This window comes from Zalophus californianus, chromosome 4 (assembly GCF_009762305.2).
Source record: "Zalophus californianus isolate mZalCal1 chromosome 4, mZalCal1.pri.v2, whole genome shotgun sequence".
Taxonomy (NCBI): Eukaryota; Metazoa; Chordata; class Mammalia; order Carnivora; family Otariidae; genus Zalophus; species Zalophus californianus.
In genome coordinates, this window is record NC_045598.1 from 37,265,637 (window position 1) to 37,284,264 (window position 18,628).

An 18,628-nucleotide genomic window follows, 5' to 3' on the forward strand; every position below is an offset into this window, starting at 1 on the left:
CATTTCTTTTTAAGGATTTTACTTATTTATTTGAGAGACAAGAGCACGAGAGCAGGGTGAGGGGCAGAGGAAGAAGAAGACTCTCCGCTGGGCAGGGAGCCTGATGTGGGGCTGGATCCCTGGGACTCTGGGATCACTACCTGAGCTGAAGGCGGCTGCTTAACCAGCTGAGCCACCCAGGTGCCCCAAGTCTATCATTTATTGAAATCCCATTTACGCCTGGGTCAGTTTTGGGACTGTTGAGTCTCATTGTTCTGTTTGCGTATTTTTATACTAGTGTTATACTATTTTAATTACTATAGTTTTATAATATTTTACGCTACCTGGTAGGACAAGTTTCCACTTGTTAAAATGTTTTAATTATTATAGTTTTATAATATTTTATGCTACCTGGTAGGACAAGTTTCCACTTGTTAAAATTATTTTCAGGTTTGGCCATTCTGCTCACAGTTACTGTCTGATAAACTTGAGAATCAGTTCATTCTGTTTCATTAAAAAAAATTAATTCCAGTTGAATTTTGATTGAGGTTGCAATAAATTCATAGATTAATTTGTGGAATTTTAAAATATTTACAGTATTGCGTCTTTCTATTCAGGAACACAGAAGCACAGAATGCCTTCTTTTTACTTATTTTTTAAAAATATTTTATTTATTTTTTTAAGTAAACTCTTTGCCCAGCGTGGGACTTGAACTCATGACCCTGAGATTGAGAGTTGCACGCCCTTCCAACTGAGCCAGCCAGATGCCCCAAATGCTTTCTTTTTGTGATAATGGTTTTAAGGGTTTTTAATTTCTTTATATGATTTTTATACATTAGTTTTAGGTTTAATCCTAAATTTAAGTTTTTATTGCTGTTTTGAGTAGGATCTTTTAAAATGTATTTTTTTCTTATTAATCATTGCTAGTTGATTGGAAAGCTATTGATCTGTTTGTTTATAAGCAAGATAAATTCCTGTTCTCATAAATTTTTAAATGTACTCAAATATATCTCTGATGACAATTTTTGGAGCCTCTGTGTTTGAGGCTATTTGCATAGTGGATTGGATTGTCATTTATTGTACTATACTTGTTCTATAGTTATTTGTTGACTTTGCTCCTTTCTTGTGTACATTTGTATGCTGTTGAGCCTGTTTGGTAGTTCTTTTCCTTAATTAGTATGTAATTGTAGTTTAGCCGCTGATTATTTTGGACTTTGTTCCAGGAATAATCTGAATATGTTTGTCTTAACTTCTCCCTGACGTGAATGCTTTCATAGTAGGTCTTAAATCTAGCAGTGTAGACCATGTATTTAGGAGTATGTTCTTAAGGAGATGCCTCTGGTTGTAATACTTTGCTGTAGCTGATAGTGTAGTGTAGATATTATTTCTGATAGTATAGATATTGTGTTTTAGAAATGAAGAAGCTGAGATCTAAGAAAGGTTACATAATTTTCCAGTGTCACACAGGGTTGTGACAGTTAGTCTTAAAACTAATCCCTTAACTTTCAGTTCAGTGCTCCAAGGATGTGACTTCATGCAAAATTCTTATGTCCTTGTGGTTCTTGCTGAATTCTTTGTTTCTCTAAGTGCATTTCTCCATTAGTTTGATAATTTTGCAGATGCTCAAATGCTATGTTTGTATATATTATTGAATTCAGAGTTTGGTATCCTTTGCACATTTTACCCAAGAGTGGATTTGTAAATCCAAATAAATTCTAGCCCTTAAGGAGAACCTGAGCTGTTAAAATGTTGTTATTTGTGATGAGGCTTTTTACAAATTGCATTCTCAAGTAGTTATATCTCTTAGGGTGACTTTATTACTTTTGGTATTCTGTAGGTAATGATATTCTGATTTTAATGTTATTTACTTTTTAAAAATAATAAATACAGTTAGGCTTAATATTTTAAAAGCCTGTCTTTTCTAATGTGAAATAGAGGCAAGGGCTTCATATGCGTGGTTTGATATATGTCCTCCAAGTGTTTTCACAGGAAATGACTTAACTGAACTCTAGGTTCTTATGCCACCTGCAACAATATTTGGGTTATAGTGATATGAGTGTATAGCTTGTAGACCCTACAGTGACTGTATGAATTGATCATTCAGTTAACAAGATCAGAGAATGTTTTCTAAGATTGACAAGACTTCTGTGCCTGTTCATTAGTGTTGGAAGTTTTCAAATTATTGCTTCTGAGGTCCTGGAATACCAGGAGGTTTCTGGGCCTGGTCTTCATCTTTGACCATTTTCCATCTCCTTCTAATGTAGGGAATACAGATTGATTAAGAATGGGTGAAATGAATTAAAAGAGAAATACTGGAAATGACCAACTGGAATGGAATTGGAGTGTGAAAATTCCAATTCACAGGCTATAGGGGGCATTCAGTATGTAAATCAAGTACACAAATCCTCAGTTATCTGAGAGCCTTTTGCAAACTGTTAGAGGGATATGCAGGCTTACACAGGTGGGGAAACAGTGTTGGGTGGCTTCTAACTCACCCTTGCTTTAAGTTTTATATATTGTTCTGTCTTCTTGCCACCCTCTCTGAGGAATCAACTTCTTCCCACAGCAGACGGTGCTGGTAAAGACTGAATTCCTTAGGAAAAGTTGTGCCAAGTATGAAGAATTACCTTATTAGTTAATAGTAGGGCTCCGGTCACTTTATATATGCAGGTCACTGTTACATCCTATTTACTTTCCCTGAATCAGCACATGACGTGGCATTTCATAGACACTCAATAAATATTTATGGATTTAAAGTAAGTTCCAGGGGTGCCTGGGTGGCTCAGTCGTTAAGCGTCTGCCTTCGGCTCAGGTCGTGATCCCAGGGTCCTGGGATCGAGCCCCACATCAGGCTCCCTGCTCAGCAAGAAGCCTACTTCTCCCTCTGCTTGTGTTCCCTCTCTCACTGTGTCTCTGTCAAATAAATAAATAAAAATCTTTAAAAAAAATGGAGTAAGTTCCAAGTATTGCCTGAATTAAAGTTTTCTTATATGAAGAGCAAAACATCGCGGAAAATGAATGGTGCTATAATTGTGTGCAGCTGAATGGATTATATCCCTCCTCTTTTCAGAATATAAGCTTTTAAAATATCACTCTTTAATTAGAAAAAGAAGTATGCTTCATGTTAATTTAAAATCTGTTAAAGCTTTTTGTTTAAGAAAAGATTTAGCTCACTTTATAACTTCCATAGTTAATATGTAGATTTTCAGTTAATAGGCGTGTGAAATACAATGAATACATTTGGAAATACAGTGAGGGCACACTAAAAATGAGATTGGAAATCCTCTAGCGACTTAAGTCAACTATTACACTCAGCTTTTCTTGCACTGGATAGTCTTTTTTTTCTTTTAATGCTAACCTTTCTTTAATGGTGATTATAGGGAAGACCCTTTTTCAAACCCTCTGTGGGTGAAACTGGAAGGAACCTTAAACATTTGACCAGTTTTAAGCGTCTGGGCACTGTGTCGGTTTTTACGTTCAAAGTAATGTAAGTTCCCCAAGACTGGCTGTTTCTGTTCTTGGAAGGTCCTTATCAATTTAGAGTAAATGGAAAAAGTTCTGTTGGAAATGCCTTTGAAATGAATGATAGGCGTACATAAAATGATGCTGGGAGGCTGTAGGCTCTAAAGCTGTTGTTTGCAACAAGCACCAGACTGGTGAGTATGGATGGCTCTGGATAGTCCTTGCAGCATTTCTAGGTGTTTTGCTGAAGGTGCATTGTTGATAGTACATAACCAAAATTAAGATTTTAAGGTTCACTAATGTTCTAGGGAATGCAAAATACACTTAATCTTAAATGCTTCATAGATGTGTCCACTATTTAAAGGACACCCAATAATTTGAACACACACAGTTGCATTAAAAATACATTTGTATCTAATATATCTGCTATGTGCCCTTTCTTGTGAGGCTCAGAAGCAGTCCTGTGGTACTTTCTTTCTTTTTTTTTTTTTTTTTAAGATTTTATTTATTTGACAGAGACAGTGAGAGAGGGAACACAAGCAGGGGGAGCTAGAGAGGGAGAGGCAAGCCTCCCGCCGGGCAGGGAGCCCGATGCTGGGCTCGATCCCAGGATTCCGGGATCATGACTTGAGCCAAAGGCAGACGCTTAACCGACTGAGCCACCCAGGCGCCCCCCCGTGGTACTTTCCAATTGCCACACTAACTGGAGGAGGTGTCTGACATCTGGATCTCTTCTTGCCTCCAAGGACTTGCCATTTATGCATCCTTTTTACCCCTTTTTTTTTTTTTTTTTTTTTTTTAGATTTTATTTATTTACTTGAGAGAGACCGTGAACGGGGCAGGGGGGGTTGTGGGGGGAGGCAGAGAGGGAGGGAAAAGCAGGCCCCCTGCAGAGCAGGGAACCCTACGCGGGGCTTAATCCCAGAGCCCTGGGATCATGACCTCAGCCCAAGGCAGACGCTTAACCTTAATCGACTGAGCCAGCCCAGGCACCCTGCATCAGTTTTATCTTGAACTCCTTTTTGTTGTTGTGGTTTTGTTTTTGATCGTGTTTATTGTTGTTTTTGTTCACATAGAACCACGTTACCCAAATTAAGAAAGAAGGAACGATGATTGCTAAGAAGTGAAAGTCCATCAAGAAGATTGGAGATTTGATATCATAAAGTTGTCAACATTCACCTAGTAAAATAGAGTGCCATTCTGTCCTTATTGAGAACGTGCTTTTTTTTTTCTCCCTCCAAATCTTAGTATGTGGTTTATGAAAATTTATTGAGTTGTTTTTTTCAGTTTCTTTTTTTTTTTTAAGATTTATTTATTTATTTTAACAGAGAGAGAGACAGCGAGAGAGGGAACACAAGCAGAGAGAGTGGGAGAGGGAGAAGCAGGCTTCCCGCTGAGCAGGGAGCCTGATGCGGGGCTTGATCCCAGGACCCCAGGATCATGACCTGAGCCAAAGGCAGACGCTTAACAACTGAGCCACCCAGGCGCCCTTTTTTTCAGTTTCTTAAAGGAGAAAATGAAAGTAAAAAGTTTAGACCGATATTTGTCACTAGAAAACTATTTTTATTTTTTTAGTTGAATAGTAGCTTGTAATTGTATTTATTGTAATCTGCTGTGGTTTTGAATGTTATTCTTAAGACTGCAGTTAGTGACCCACTAGGTTTTAATTGCTAGGAAATGTCAGAGAATGTGAAAAAGTTTTGGTTAAGTCTAAGAAATAGCCTTGCTTGCTTTCCTCAAAATTGGCATCCCTGACTACTTAATGACAACAGAATGCTTTAAAAACATGCTCCTTAAAGTCTAGCTGTTATTAAAATACCATAATAGCTAGTGTGTAAGTGATAGTTGCTTTTTTGTTGTAGAAACTCGGTGGTAAGAGGAAAGCTTTAGCAAAATCCTTAAGAAAAATACAGTATAAAAAAGCAGTAAATAGAGGATTTTTAAAAATGGAATGTGGATGAGAAATAGGAAGATACATGTATAGATCTGACATGGTTATATTTACTTAAATTTCTTGTTTCCTTAGACTTTGCAGATAAGGTTGTTTTCTCTCTTTTTGACGAACTATGTGTAATTGTTTTTTAAAATATCATTTGTATACCTCTACAGTTTACGACTGGTTTCTCTTTTTAAAAAGTGATATGCCAAAACCCATTTTAATGCAATATAAAGCTTGTAAATTTGAGCACACCAGTGTCAGGAAATCAACACCCTATGCACTGATTTCTAGATTAGTAGCTGGGCTTCTAAATGTATGTTGTTCATGCAGCAGAGGCAATCCCTACAGAGCAGTCTGTGTAGTTTGTGTTTCACTAAGCATTTGCCATTGTTTAGTACTGTTTGTCTCTGCATTTATTCAATATTACCATATGCTATCATCTCTAGACCAGATGAGAATATCCAGCAAACATAGACTTCCAAGCAGGAAACAAAGTAAGCTGTAGGAAATGGAGCTGCTATAAAATTTTATAGACACTAGTTGCAAAATTCTTTTTGAAAATTATAATAGTGAATGGGAACGTGGGTCACGCCTCATTTTTTATAGTCTTTTCTACACCCATCTTTCAGAAGTTTCCTTATGCTTGGTGATCAAAGTAGCATTTAAAAATGGTGTGGTGTGGAAATAATTTTAGAATAACAGTTTAAATAATTAAACATTTTGTATTTCCATTTTCTGTAAACCATGGGAGGGTTTTTTTTTCTTAAGCCTATTACAACAACAGAATACACTTTTGATTATTCTAATGGAAGGGGCTGTATGACTAAGAGACACGAGTGACACTGCGGTTTTGTTTCTTATCCAACGTTATGCCCAATTTTAGTCAGCAAATAAACTGTTTAGAGTTTGTTTTCCTTTGCTGACTGCCTTGCCGCTTGCTTACTTTAGTCACTGAGAACAAGCTAGCCAACAATGTTTAGAATTGAAAAGGGGGTAAAGAATGTATGGCTTCTGCAATCCAAAGAAAGAAGTCTCACCATAATCTGGGTGATTGAGAGCTTTTATGAACTGTGCGATTGAAACATTCTACTTTAAAAGGGGGGGTGGGAATGTGGGCTTCCTCAGATCTTAATATTGAAATTGATAAATTTAAGACATTAAATTTTTATTGTGCACTGAACTATGGATGAGATAAAAACCCATTTAGGGAGTCTTAAGAATTTGGGGTGAGATGATTGTTGTAACTGAAAATTGAATATAGTTCTGAGTGCCCTGATAGAAAGTAAAAACTTTTCTTTAATATAAAGTGTTCTTTTTATTTATTTATTTAAAAAATTTCTTTAAAGATTTTATTTGAGAGAGAGTGAGATCGAGCAAGTGGGGGGAGGGGCAGAGGGAGAGGGACAAGCGGACTCTGTGCTGAGCATGGAACCAACTTGGAGCTCAATCTCATGACCCTGAGATCATGACCAGAGCCGAAATCAAGAGTCCTCGGCTTAACTGATTGAGCTGCCCAGGTGCCCCAAAAACGTTTTCTTTCTTTTTTTTTTTTAAGATTTCGTTTATTTATTTGACAGAGAGAGACACAGCGAAAGAGGGAACACAAGCAGGGGGAGTGGGAGAGGGAGAAGCAGGCTTCCCGCAGAGCAGGGAGCCCGATGCGGGGCTCAATCCCAGGACCCTGGGATCATGACCTGAGCCAAAGACAGACGCTTAACTGACTGAGCCACCCAGGTGCCACCCCAAAAACGTTTTTAAAATAGATTTTATAGTTCTTTTGATTTACTAACAGGGAATGTGTATGTTCATGTGGCAGAAGAAGCTTTTCATTATTCAGAATTGTTTCTTAGATCTGCATTGTTTTTTCATTCCAGTCATGGGGGAATGGCAGAACAGCACTACAGCATCTCATATGACTTAGTTCAACTATTACCCTATACCCTGACCTAATGCATCATTTGTAGTCCTACATAATAATGATCATCACAATCATAATAATACTATTCTACTGACCTTTCATAGGCTATTCATATCTGTTATTTCACTTAAGCCTCTTGATTGGTCTTTCCATAAAAACCATTAAAGTGAGTACATATGCAGGTCTGTGCATGTATATGTGTGTGTGTATGTATATATAGAATATAAAAATGATATATATATACATATATAAAAAATGCTTATAGATTATTTAAGATAAGTATCTTCATAATGGCAAGAAGGTAATTGATGACTTTTATCTCATACTATGCGTCAGGCTCTTTGGTAGGCAGTTTATGTACGTTATCTCATTCAGTCATCACCACTAACTTACGAAATAGGTATCTGTATTCCCATTTTACAGATGAGACCTTTAGTTGCAACTAGAGAGGAGGAGATGGACTTTTAAGAATGGTAAGGAAGGTACTGGTCTAGGTAGAGAGACAGTGATACTTGAAGACACTGATTATGTGACCACTTTCCAGAATGGTCAGGAAAGTTAATTTTGTGGAGGAGGTAGGACTTGTGCTATTTACCAAGAAAGGGAACAGACCAGAAGAACAGGGTTAGTGTAAATGCTGATGAGTTCAGTTTAGATGTGTTGAGTTTAAGGAAGGGAAGCATTTTGTAGAAGGTGGGTACAGCCAACAGTGGTGAGTTTTTGTTTTTTTTGTTTTGTTTTGTTTTGTTTTTTTGCCTTGAATTATTTAGGTTTTTTTTTTTTTTTTTTTTTTTTGCCACTTTAACCACTTTATTATTTTAAGTAATCTTTACTGCCAATGTGGGGCTTGAACTCACAACACCAAGATCAAGAGTTGCGGGTTCCACTGACTCAGTCAGCCCAAGGCGCCCCTACATATTTGAAAAATTAAGTGTCCGGCTTGATCAGAAAGGAACGATGGATTCTGCAGAGAATTTGGTGAGAGGCAGGGCCATTGGGGTCTGTGGCACAGTCTTCGAATTGGCTGTAAAAGGGATCACTCACCTTCCTTGTTCTTTGCAAAGTTCAGCTTGATCAGGGACCTCCCGTCCAGTTTCTCTCCGTTGCTGGGGTTGGTCCCATACTTCTTAAGCCAAGGGACAATGTTAAGCAAGTCAAAGACGACGCCTTCAGGGGTGCAGACTGGGTAGACGAAGGGCTGCAGAGAGAGACTGCAGTGATCAAAAGGCAAACGATGAAAATTTGCTTGTGGAATATCTGGTTTCTTGCCACCATAGAAGTGAGTGTATTCAGCACAGGTAATGTACATCTTGTCCTTCTGATGCTGTCGCTTCCCCATGGCGGCGGCGGCGGCGGCGGCACTGGCCGGGCCAGGACCAGCGAGTGCATAGAAACGACGGCAAACAATCCAGATTCCGACTTCCCGGCCCAGCCTGAATTATTTAGGTTTTTGTTAGGCATTTCTTTGGACATTATTAATGACATTTAAATTCTGTGTTTCTGAAGTTTTACAATGAAATGTTAATGCCTTGAATCTCCTTCCCCTTCTCCTCTTCTTCCTTCCCGCCTCCTTTCCCTTTTCTGTTTCCTTGTAAGCCTTCTTTCTTCCCTCCCTCCTTTCCTTCCTTCCTTCCTTCGTTCCTTCCTTCCTTCCTTCCTTCCTTCCTTCCTTCCTTCCTTCCTTCCTTCCTTCCTTCCCTTTCTTCCTTTTTCAACCATGACCCTCCTGTTGTTGCCGTTTTCTCAATGTTGTTGTTCTTTTGTGGTGAATGTGTCACCATCTTCAGATGATTTCTTGGTGTGTGAACATTATAGCTACCATGCCCTACCAGGTTAAGAATGTTTTTTAAGCAAACTTGATTGTGTGAAATCTCTTAAAATTTGTTTATTATTAGTTTAATATACAAGCAAATCTTATTTATTGTAGAAAAGTTAGACTATAGAAATTAACATAAAGGAAAAAAATTGATAGTCCTACCACTCAGTTGAATGTATTTTTTGAGAACGAGAGAGCGCGTGTATGCACGCACGTGTGAGCCTGGGGAGGAGCAGAGGGAGAGGGACAAGCAGATGCCACACTGAGCACAGAGCCAGATGTGAGGCTCGATCCGAAATCATGACCTGAGCTGAAATCAAGAGCCGGATGCTCAACCGACTGAGCCACCCAGGCGTCTCTGGGTTGAATGTATTCTGATTTTTTCCCCTATGTGTTGTTTCTTTCAGAAATATGGTTACACACACCTTTCTGCAGGAGAACTTCTTCGTGATGAAAGGAAGAACCCAGATTCACAGTATGGTGAACTCATTGAAAAGTACATTAAAGATGGAAAGATTGTGCCAGTTGAGATAACCATCAGTTTGTTAAAGAGGGTAAGGAGTGTGAATGCCAACCAGTTTAAACCAGCAAGGAAATAAGAAACTAAATCTGCCCTTCCTTTGAGTAATGAAAAAAAAAATGAGAGTGCTAAATTTCTTTCTTGTGGTAAGTGGTCATGCTGTTTGAGAATGGTAGTACTGGACATTCTACTTTCACCTGGGAAGAAATTGGACAGTAGCAAGCATTCTCTGTCTTGATCTAGGATCAGCTCGCTCAGCTTCACATCCATATGTGTGTCCTTGATCCTTCCCCAACATGCAGACAGTGTCTCACTTCCATTTCTGTTTCTTCTTCCTTTTCTCCTTCCCCTCCTCCTCTTCCTTCCCGCCTCCTTTCCCTTTTCTGTTTCCTTGTAAGCCTTCTTTCTTCCCTCCCTCCTTTCCTTCCTTCCTTCCCTTTCTTCCTTTTTCAACCATGACCCTCCTGTTGTTGCTGTTTTCTCAATTTTGTTGTTCTTTTGTGGTGAATGTGTCACCATCTTCAGTATGAAATATGGAGATTAACGGCTATCAAAATATGTCCCATCTTAAAAACAGGTATCTTGCATTTACGTGGCATCTCTCCACTGTAGATTCCCAAGACGAATTATTTTTTTTTAAGATTTTATTTATTTATTTGAGAGAGAGAATGAGATAGAGAGAGAGCATGAAAGGGGAGAGGGTCAGAGGGAGAAGCAGACTCCCTGCTGAGCAGGGAGCCCGATGCGGGACTCGATCCTGGGACTCCAGGATCATGACCTGGGCCGAAGGCAGTCGCTTAACCAACTGAGCCACCCAGGCGCCCCCAAGATGAATTATTAACAGGTATTTTCACATATAAGAAACAATGAAAGAGAAATGCAGGAGTGAGAACAGCAAGAAATAGTTAAAACCCAATGGAAGAGAGATATATGAGCACCTGGATGGAACCACAGAAACTTGAGGAGGAGGAGTGACTCATTTACACACATTCTTACCTTTTGTTTCAGAGATGGGAGTAATGTGCTTCTATTCCAGAATATATCCTCTCTCCCTATTGTCTTTTTTTTTTTTTTTAAGATTTTATTTATTTGACAGAGAAAGAGACAGCCAGAGAAGGAACACAAGCAGGGGGGAACAGGAGAGGGAGAAGAAGCAGGCTTCCCGCTGAGCAGGGAACCTGATGTGCGGCTCGATCCCAGGATCCTGGGATCATGACCTGAGCCAAAGGCAGACGCTTAAGGACTGAGCCACCCAGGTGCCCCCTCTCTCCCTGTTCTCTAGATTTAATGCCCTTTCTCCACTTTATCACTAAACATTGTGAAAAAGTGGTCTACAGTTTTCACTTTCTACTCTTCAACCCTTTGTGGTGAGGTTCTACTTCCATCTTCATTGAAACTATTCTTGCTGTTGTTACCAGTGATCTTCCTTATAAAATCTAGGGGATATTTCTAGTCATTTTTCTTATAGCATTTAACTCTATCCACTGTCTTTTCGAAACTTCTTTGTTCTCTGTGACACCATTTTTCTTTTTTTTTTTTAAGATTTTATTTATTTATTTGAGAGAGAGAGAATGAGAGAGAAGGCACATGAGAGGGGGGAGGGTCAGAGGGAGAAGCAGACTCCTTGCCGAGCAGGGAGCCCAATGCGGGACTTGATCCAGGGACTCCAGGATCATGACCTGAGCCGAAAGCAGTCGCTTAACCAACTGAGCCACCCAGGCGCCCTGTGACACCATTTTTCTTCTTTCCTGCTTCAACAGCTGTTGTTTCTTACGTCTCCTTGCAAGTTTCCTAAACCATGATGTTCTCCAGGTTTATCCATGGTTCTCCTCTCTTATGTATTTCATGCTGGATGCTTTTAGCCATGCCCAAGGCTTTCATTATACTAACAAATGCTAAAATCTATAGCTCTAACACACATCTTTTTAAACTCCAGACCTACATTTCTAATTACTAGACATCCATCTGAATATTACACAAGTGTCTCAGCGTATCAATGTATCATCTAAAGTGTGATCACCCTTTATCTCCTGTCCTGGTTAATGGTTCCACCATCTGTGCCCAAGCCAGAAATCTGGGGACCATTCTGTATTTTTCACCTTTTCTATTACCACTGTCACCTTAGTTCAGATCCTCTTTTCCTTACCCGGAGCCTCCTCATGAGTCTTTTTGCCTTTAATCCATGCTTGTCCCCTTCTAATTCATCCTTCATGGTGCTGTCAGGGTGATTTTTTTTTTTTTTGAGGGGGGAGAGGGGAGAGAGAATCTCAAGCAGGCTCCACACTCAGTGCGGAGCCCATCATGGGGCTTGATCTCACAAACCTGAGATCACAACCTGAGCCAAAATTAAGAGTCAACGCTCAACAGACTGAGCAACCCAGGCACCCCAGTCAGGGAGATTTTTTTCCAGAAGGTGATATAAGCATATTCTGCTTAAAATTCCTTAGTGGTCCTCGGTTGCTTCCAGAATAAAAACCAGTTCCTTAGTGTGGCATAATAAGCTCTTCATTAATCGTGCACCTACCTACTTTCTAGTCATATCTCCCACCATCTGTACACGTGTCCTAATATTCAACTGCCTCAGCTTACTTGAGATTCATCAAAGCTATTATGCTTGCTCATTTCTGAGCCTTTGTATATTCAGTTTACACTGTTTGGAGTACCTTGATCCCCGTCTGCTTGCCACTTCATTATTTAGGACTCAGTTCCACTGTCACCTCTCGTAAAGCTCTCTCAGGCTGTTTTCCAGGTAGTTTGTGCTTTATTTCTTTGTTTTATCATAGCATCCTTTCGTATGTCCTCATAGAACTTAGCACATTTCTTTACACATATTTGTTACCTGCTGAACCATGAGCCCCCCAAGAGCCATGTCACTGTCCATGTTCCCTGGTAATAGGCCTTGAGTAAGTGTATGTTGAGTGAGTAGAATATTGATGCACCTCTTCAGATATCTTCCTCTACCATAATTAGGGTAGAAATGCTATAGGAGGGCCCCAAAAACATTCTATGAAAGTTTTGTATTGAGAATATTGGAGAAGCAAATGGTGGGACAAAGCCAACCCTCAGATGAAGGAATTAGAGGGCCTGACAGCCCTTGTTCTTCTTGAGGAACAAGGAGATAGTTTGAGTACTGAGGGGACTGGCTGTTGGTTAGCTTTGGAATAGAGGCTTCTCCAGAGTTGGTCATAGTCGTGCATCAGTGCATACCCCATGGTGGCTGGCAGTGGTGAGGATTTGGAGACTAGAGATCTGCATCTCCCATTCACATATTTCGACATTCCGGCCTCAGACTTTGGGGGAGGATGGTGAAGCGTGCTACTCTTGCTGTCTTCCTTGACTGAATTCTTTTCCTCTGCTACCTGTGTTATGGGGTAGCTAGTGGCATTTAAAGTTTAATTAGCTTCAGTCAAAAATGTATTAACTTTTATGCTAATAATTAATGCTAACAATCTCTTTACATTTGTCCAAAGCTTTGTGCAATTGGACTTGAATTGCAGAGAATCTGAATGCCTGCAGAAGCAGCATACTTCTTCCTACAGCGAAATGACTTGGGGGTGGGGAGGGGAAGGCAAGATAGGGTCTCTAGTGGCTGAAGCAAAGATACTGGTTAATGCTTATTTTTTTTTCTTTTTGCTGTTCATAACTTTGTGAATGTATATGTGAAAGTAATAAATGCTTACTGTAGAAAACTTAGAAACTGCAGAAAAAAATTTTATGTGTGTATGTGTATAAATTGGGAAGGGGTACATACCTGTAACTCCACCAACTTGCTACATTGGATCATTTCATTTAAGTCTTTTTTTTTTTTTCTATGCACCCTCCACTTTTTACTAGTGATTTAGGGAATAATAACAAAACAAATACTCATATCTCCACCACCCTGTTTAAATAATTGAATTTTGTTGGAGGGGAGGGGGTTGGGGGGATAGGGTAACTGGGTAATGGACATTAAGGAGGGCATGTGATGTAATGAGCACTGGGTATTATATAAGACTGATGAATCACTGAACTCTACCTCTGAAACTAATAATACACTATATGTTAATTAATTGAAATTTTAAGTAAAAATAAAGTCTTAAAAAAAAGGACTTCTCTACCCTTTCACCCCATTTTTCAACTAATCTTTTTGCTGCCAACTTAAAATTAATAGAATTCTGTGCCTCTTTATATTTTAATTTCTTCTGTGTTGTCAGTCAGCATTTTGTAGTCATTTATTAATATCTACCTTATGAGTTTTTTTTTTACATTTCTGCTTATGCTTCATTGTTTCAAATACCCCCTCAAATGGACATCATTCCTGGGTCAAACCTTTTCTTACACCCTCACCCCATAAACCTTGTAAAACTAGTCACTCCTCAGTTAGGCTACTTTTGTACCTAGCATATGCTTTTATTAAACATGTTAACACTGAAAAAAAAGAAAAAGAGAAATTGCATTTTGTTGATGTCCTGTTGAACCTAAATCTTCTTTTCTTTTAGGAAATGGATCAGACAATGGCTGTCAATGCTCAGAAGAATAAATTCTTGATTGATGGATTTCCAAGAAATCAAGACAACCTTCAAGGTTGGAACAAGACCATGGATGGGAAGGCAGATGTGTCTTTTGTTCTGTTTTTTGACTGTAACAATGAGGTAATGAAGACCTTCATCTGCTCACATGGGCTTTAACCAATTGATGGTCAACTATTAGAGAAAGACAAAGTGACTTTTTACTTATATTTACATTTTATATTGGCAGCAGTTTTACTTTGAACTGGTAAATTGGATGGATGGAACAGCACTGTCTTGCTGTTGGACTACTAAAAACTATTTGGCATCAGCAACCTAGTGGACCTAAAATTTGCTTTATTTTCAAGATAACAAGTATTTGCTTTGTTTTTAAGTAAGAATTGACTTGTACAATAATGTTAGGTAACGAAGCTGCGCTGTTACCTCTTAGGTATGCACTCTTATCAGAGAGTATTGCCTTAGGATGTTAGGGAAACATTTTGGGGAAGTTGGGAAAACTTTCTATTTTAAAGAAACATAGGTTAGCTTGATTTGGGGGGAAAAAAAGATAGCTTGATTTTTATCTTCTGAGAGTGAAATGATCTTGAAAAAAGCAGGAAAGCATTCTTTTTCTTCCTGGTACTTCTAATAACATAGCCAGATATATCTTTGAATAACTAAATGAATTTCTCAGGATCATTTAATTAAAAGACCTGACTGTTTGACAGCTGTAATATAACTTCATTAAATTAACGCCAACAGCCTGAAAGAATAAGAATCTAAAGTACTGCCTTGAAGGAAGTTGGCTATTCTTGGGTTGATTTGCAAATGTGCCTCTGGTGGAGAGATTTGCTGCAGCTTTGAGTTGTTTTAAAATCTAACTCTCTTTTTCCAACCCCCAAAAATATGTTTTCACTTATTCTTCAAAGTGAACTTTAGAATGTTACCGCAGCTTTATAACCAAGGAATGTTTATTCACGATTAACAAGGGATACTTTATTCAAATGCAAATTTGTTGATTCTTAAATATTTGGATATTTATGGAATTATCAAAAAGTAAGCAAAATGGAACAAAGTTTGAGGCATGTAATTCATACCTAATAAGTTAATAATATGTCCTACATGGAAGCATACACATACAGATCTTCTTTTTATTGCGGTTTTAAAAAAAGTACACAGGAAAAACTGAGTCATGAATGAATTCTTATTATGCTCTGTACTTATTTAACCTAGTTTATATAAATTGAACCACATGTTTAAATTTAAAAGGACTTTGCATGTTGATTAATGAATTAGACAAATTAGTTTTAATGTAGGAGGTTTTTTGTAATCTCTTCAAACTTTGTTCTCCTTTTAGGTTAAAAGAATGGCAAAAGTGATTAGCAAATTCACATATTTTTTTTTGTAATAACTTTTTATTTATTTCTCTTTTTAGATCTGTATTGAACGATGCCTTGAGAGGGGAAAGAGTAGTGGTAGAAGTGATGACAACAGAGAGAGCTTGGAGAAGAGGTACTCTGCAGATTTTACACATCGCCACCTTAGGCTCAGTTTGGAACTTGAGGAACAGATTAAATACCTGCCTCAGTTTTGCCCAGAAAAAGAAAATGGCATGCTTAAATATGTAAAATATCTGGTCTAAGAAGATGGTAAGGGAGTCGGTTGGGTCAGATCTGGGTTGTGCTCCAAGCAATCCTATAACATGGGGAAGAATGGGTGGACACTTAGAACCTTGCATTATTTGCTGCTTTTGCAGAATTCAGACCTATCTTCAGTCAACAAAGCCAATTATTGACTTATATGAAGAAATGGGGAAAGTCAAGAAAATAGATGCCTCTAAGTCTGTTGACGAAGTGAGTATCCCTAGCTTGCCTTAAAAGTCAAGTAAAAATGTGATTTCATGGGGTAAGGGGGTAGATAGGCAGGAGAAAAAGAGATATGACAGATTAGTTTGTTTGCTTTTCAAGACCCTGGAGACTAAATGAAAAATGAGATTTTTTTTCTCCTTTTTGAATAGTGTCTAAAATAGATTTTACAACTTCAGACTTGTTCTTCACAAGAAGTGGGTGGTTTATTAATTCCAAACCTCTTTTCTCAAGCACTGGAAAATTGGCATTTTGAGAACTGTGATTTGGACCACGTTCATTTTATAAAATCTCTAATGTAATGGCGAGTCCTCTTAGCTCAAGGGCCCCAGGCTGCTTCTATCTCTTCATCACAGGGCACACAGCTCCAGGGGCTCAGGGCTTCCAAACCCAGCCCTTCTCTCTGCCTCTGAAAATCCATGATCTTTCAGTGCCCAGCAGCTCTTTCTAGTGTCTCTTAATCCAGCTCCTCTTGCCCTGATTCCCTGAGTCTTCCTTTCTGGACTTTCCTTGTTTATCACATAGTTCTGTTGGTTTTTTATCCATTACTCCTTCCCCTAGAGGTGAGGTGATATATCAGGGAACTTAGTGCTTTAGAACCAGAACTAGAAAAATAAGCCACTTCAGTTTACATTTTATCCAATAATTGCTACTGATAAGAAATTTGTTTTGTCCTGAAAACACTAATAAAATTGAATGCACTTTTGTTCACAATTTTATATGTGTTTATGATATTACATACTACTGTCTAAAGTAAGATAGATGAAACCAAGGAATTACAATATATATTTTAATGATACATCTTGAAAATTAATAGAAAATTTACTTTTTAACAGTAACTTAGCCATATAGTGTTTTAATAATGCCTTCTTTTTAAATTACTATTATTTTTGTCCTTTACAGGTTTTTGATGAAGTTGTGAAGATTTTTGACAAAGAAGGCTAACTCTAAACCTGAAAGCATCCTCAAAATCATGCTTGAATATTGCTTTGATAGCTGCTATTACAACCCCTTTTTAAGGCAGTTTTAATCTTTCAAAATTACATCTCAGTTAATGGCTGGAAAGTATGTAGTAAGACAAATTAAATTTTTTATCTTAGATTTTTTTGGTTATAGGAGTAGACAGTGAATTCGGGTCTAACTTCATCTTAGCTATGGTGCTCACAAAACAAAGAAGGATATCAGCTTAGTTCTTTGTTTTTACTCAAAAAAAAATATATCCCTTTTATAGTTTGTGCCTTGTGTGAGCAAAACTTTTTAGTATGTCTGTATTTCCCTTTAATAATTACAACATGTTAGGATTAGGGATTCCCCACTTCCTTGTTTTCTTACAGGTTTTAAATTTCCAACCTGTTAAGTGAATTTGTGGACCAAATTCCAAAGGAACTTATTGTGTAGTCGGTTCTTGCAAAATGTGTTTGGTAAACAAACTCATAAAATGAATTCCTAGAAGTGTTTTAGTATTTATCAAATAATTGACCATTTCCTGTAGAAAGATAAGAAAACTTAGGCTTTGTTTTATTACAACTTATACAAAGTTGTGTGACAGGGCATCTTCTTTGCTTCCAGGGATTGGGATGGGGGTCACTGGGGGTTCAGAGCCTGGCAGAATTGTCAGCTTTATTCTGACATAAATCTGAGGGTAAGGGGCAGGGACCGCATCTAATGACCTGTGTTACTGTCCTCTATTATGTAGTGTTCTTAGTGATTAAACTGATCTTAACAGAATTCCTAGCAGTGGAACCTTGAAATGCATGTATGAGGTTTATGGTCAATGATTTGGTTAGCGTTTTGGTAACACTTCATTCAAAGTGTTTTTGTTTGTTTTCTAGACTAAATGTAGGGTTGGTATGAAGTAAAAACATCTAATGGTTAATTTCCCATTTGTGTTTTATTTTCTTGAATACTTTTTTTCAGTTATTTGTTTAAGATTTAAAAATCATTGCACTTTGGTCAGAAAAATAATAAATATATCTTATAAATGTTTTATTTCCTTCCTGGCTACTTTTATTTAGTATATTCTTTTTTGGCATCATGTTGAAGCATTGAAAAGTACAGAATAAAAAAAGGCTAAAGAGTCCCAAGGAATTTTCCCTTAAATCCATTCTTCCTTTAAAAAAATCTCTAAGAAATTGATTTTCTTCTTTCTTATCTTTTCTGCCATTACTAATGCAGAGTGACTTCCAAGGTTCTTAATGTGAGATTTATTAAAATGTTTCTCATTTTTAGCATGTATGCTATTTGGTATACAAGGTTAAATCAGGTAAGGAATTTTGTCTTTGTGTAATTAGATTTTATATTTAAAGTCATTGGGAATAGGAGCACCTGGCTGGCCAAGTGGTAGATCATGCAGTTCTTGATTTCGTGGTCATGAGTTCAAACCCCACATTGAACATAGAGTTTACTTAAAAAAAAAAAAAAAAAAAAAAGAGGGGCGCCTGGGTGGCTCAGTTGTTAAGCGTCTGCCTTCGGCTCGGTTCATGATCCCAGGTCCAGGGATCGAGCCCCGCATCAGGCTCCCTGCTTGGTGGGAAGCCTGCTTCTCCCTCTCCCACTCCCCCTGCTTGTGTTCCCTCTCCAGCTGTGTCCCTCTTCTGTCAAATAAATAAATAAAATCTTAAACAAAAAGTATAAAGTCATTG

The 18,628-nt window shown here is 38.1% G+C and overlaps 2 protein-coding genes across 3 annotated transcripts in view; one reads left to right on the top strand and one right to left on the bottom strand.

Annotated features, from left to right (window-relative positions):
* The window catches only part of CMPK1 (cytidine/uridine monophosphate kinase 1), a 38,222-nt gene extending 20,156 nt beyond the window's left edge, over positions 1 to 18,066 (top strand). Inside the window, exons 2-6 of the mRNA XM_027574230.2 lie at positions 9,522 to 9,668; positions 14,113 to 14,265; positions 15,557 to 15,633; positions 15,878 to 15,974; positions 16,890 to 18,066. Of these exons, the coding sequence (XP_027430031.1) occupies positions 9,522 to 9,668; positions 14,113 to 14,265; positions 15,557 to 15,633; positions 15,878 to 15,974; positions 16,890 to 16,931 (516 nt within the window). The 3' untranslated portion in view covers positions 16,932 to 18,066. The remainder of the gene's footprint in view (positions 1 to 9,521; positions 9,669 to 14,112; positions 14,266 to 15,556; positions 15,634 to 15,877; positions 15,975 to 16,889) is intronic.
* Positions 8,116 to 8,831, bottom strand: LOC113911530 (RING-type E3 ubiquitin-protein ligase PPIL2-like). Of its 2 annotated transcripts, none has more exons than XM_027574250.2 (2): positions 8,343 to 8,831; positions 8,116 to 8,209 (listed from the first exon to the last, which is right to left on the bottom strand). In XM_027574250.2, exons 1-2 carry the CDS (start codon positions 8,635 to 8,637, stop codon positions 8,190 to 8,192), a joined length of 315 nt encoding a protein of 104 aa, XP_027430051.1. In that variant the 5' UTR covers positions 8,638 to 8,831; the 3' UTR covers positions 8,116 to 8,189. The 2 variants fall into 2 exon arrangements, with proteins under 2 accessions (XP_027430051.1, XP_027430044.1); XM_027574243.2 differs by having other exon boundaries at positions 8,160 to 8,262.
* Positions 18,067 to 18,628: the final 562 nt, after the last annotated feature.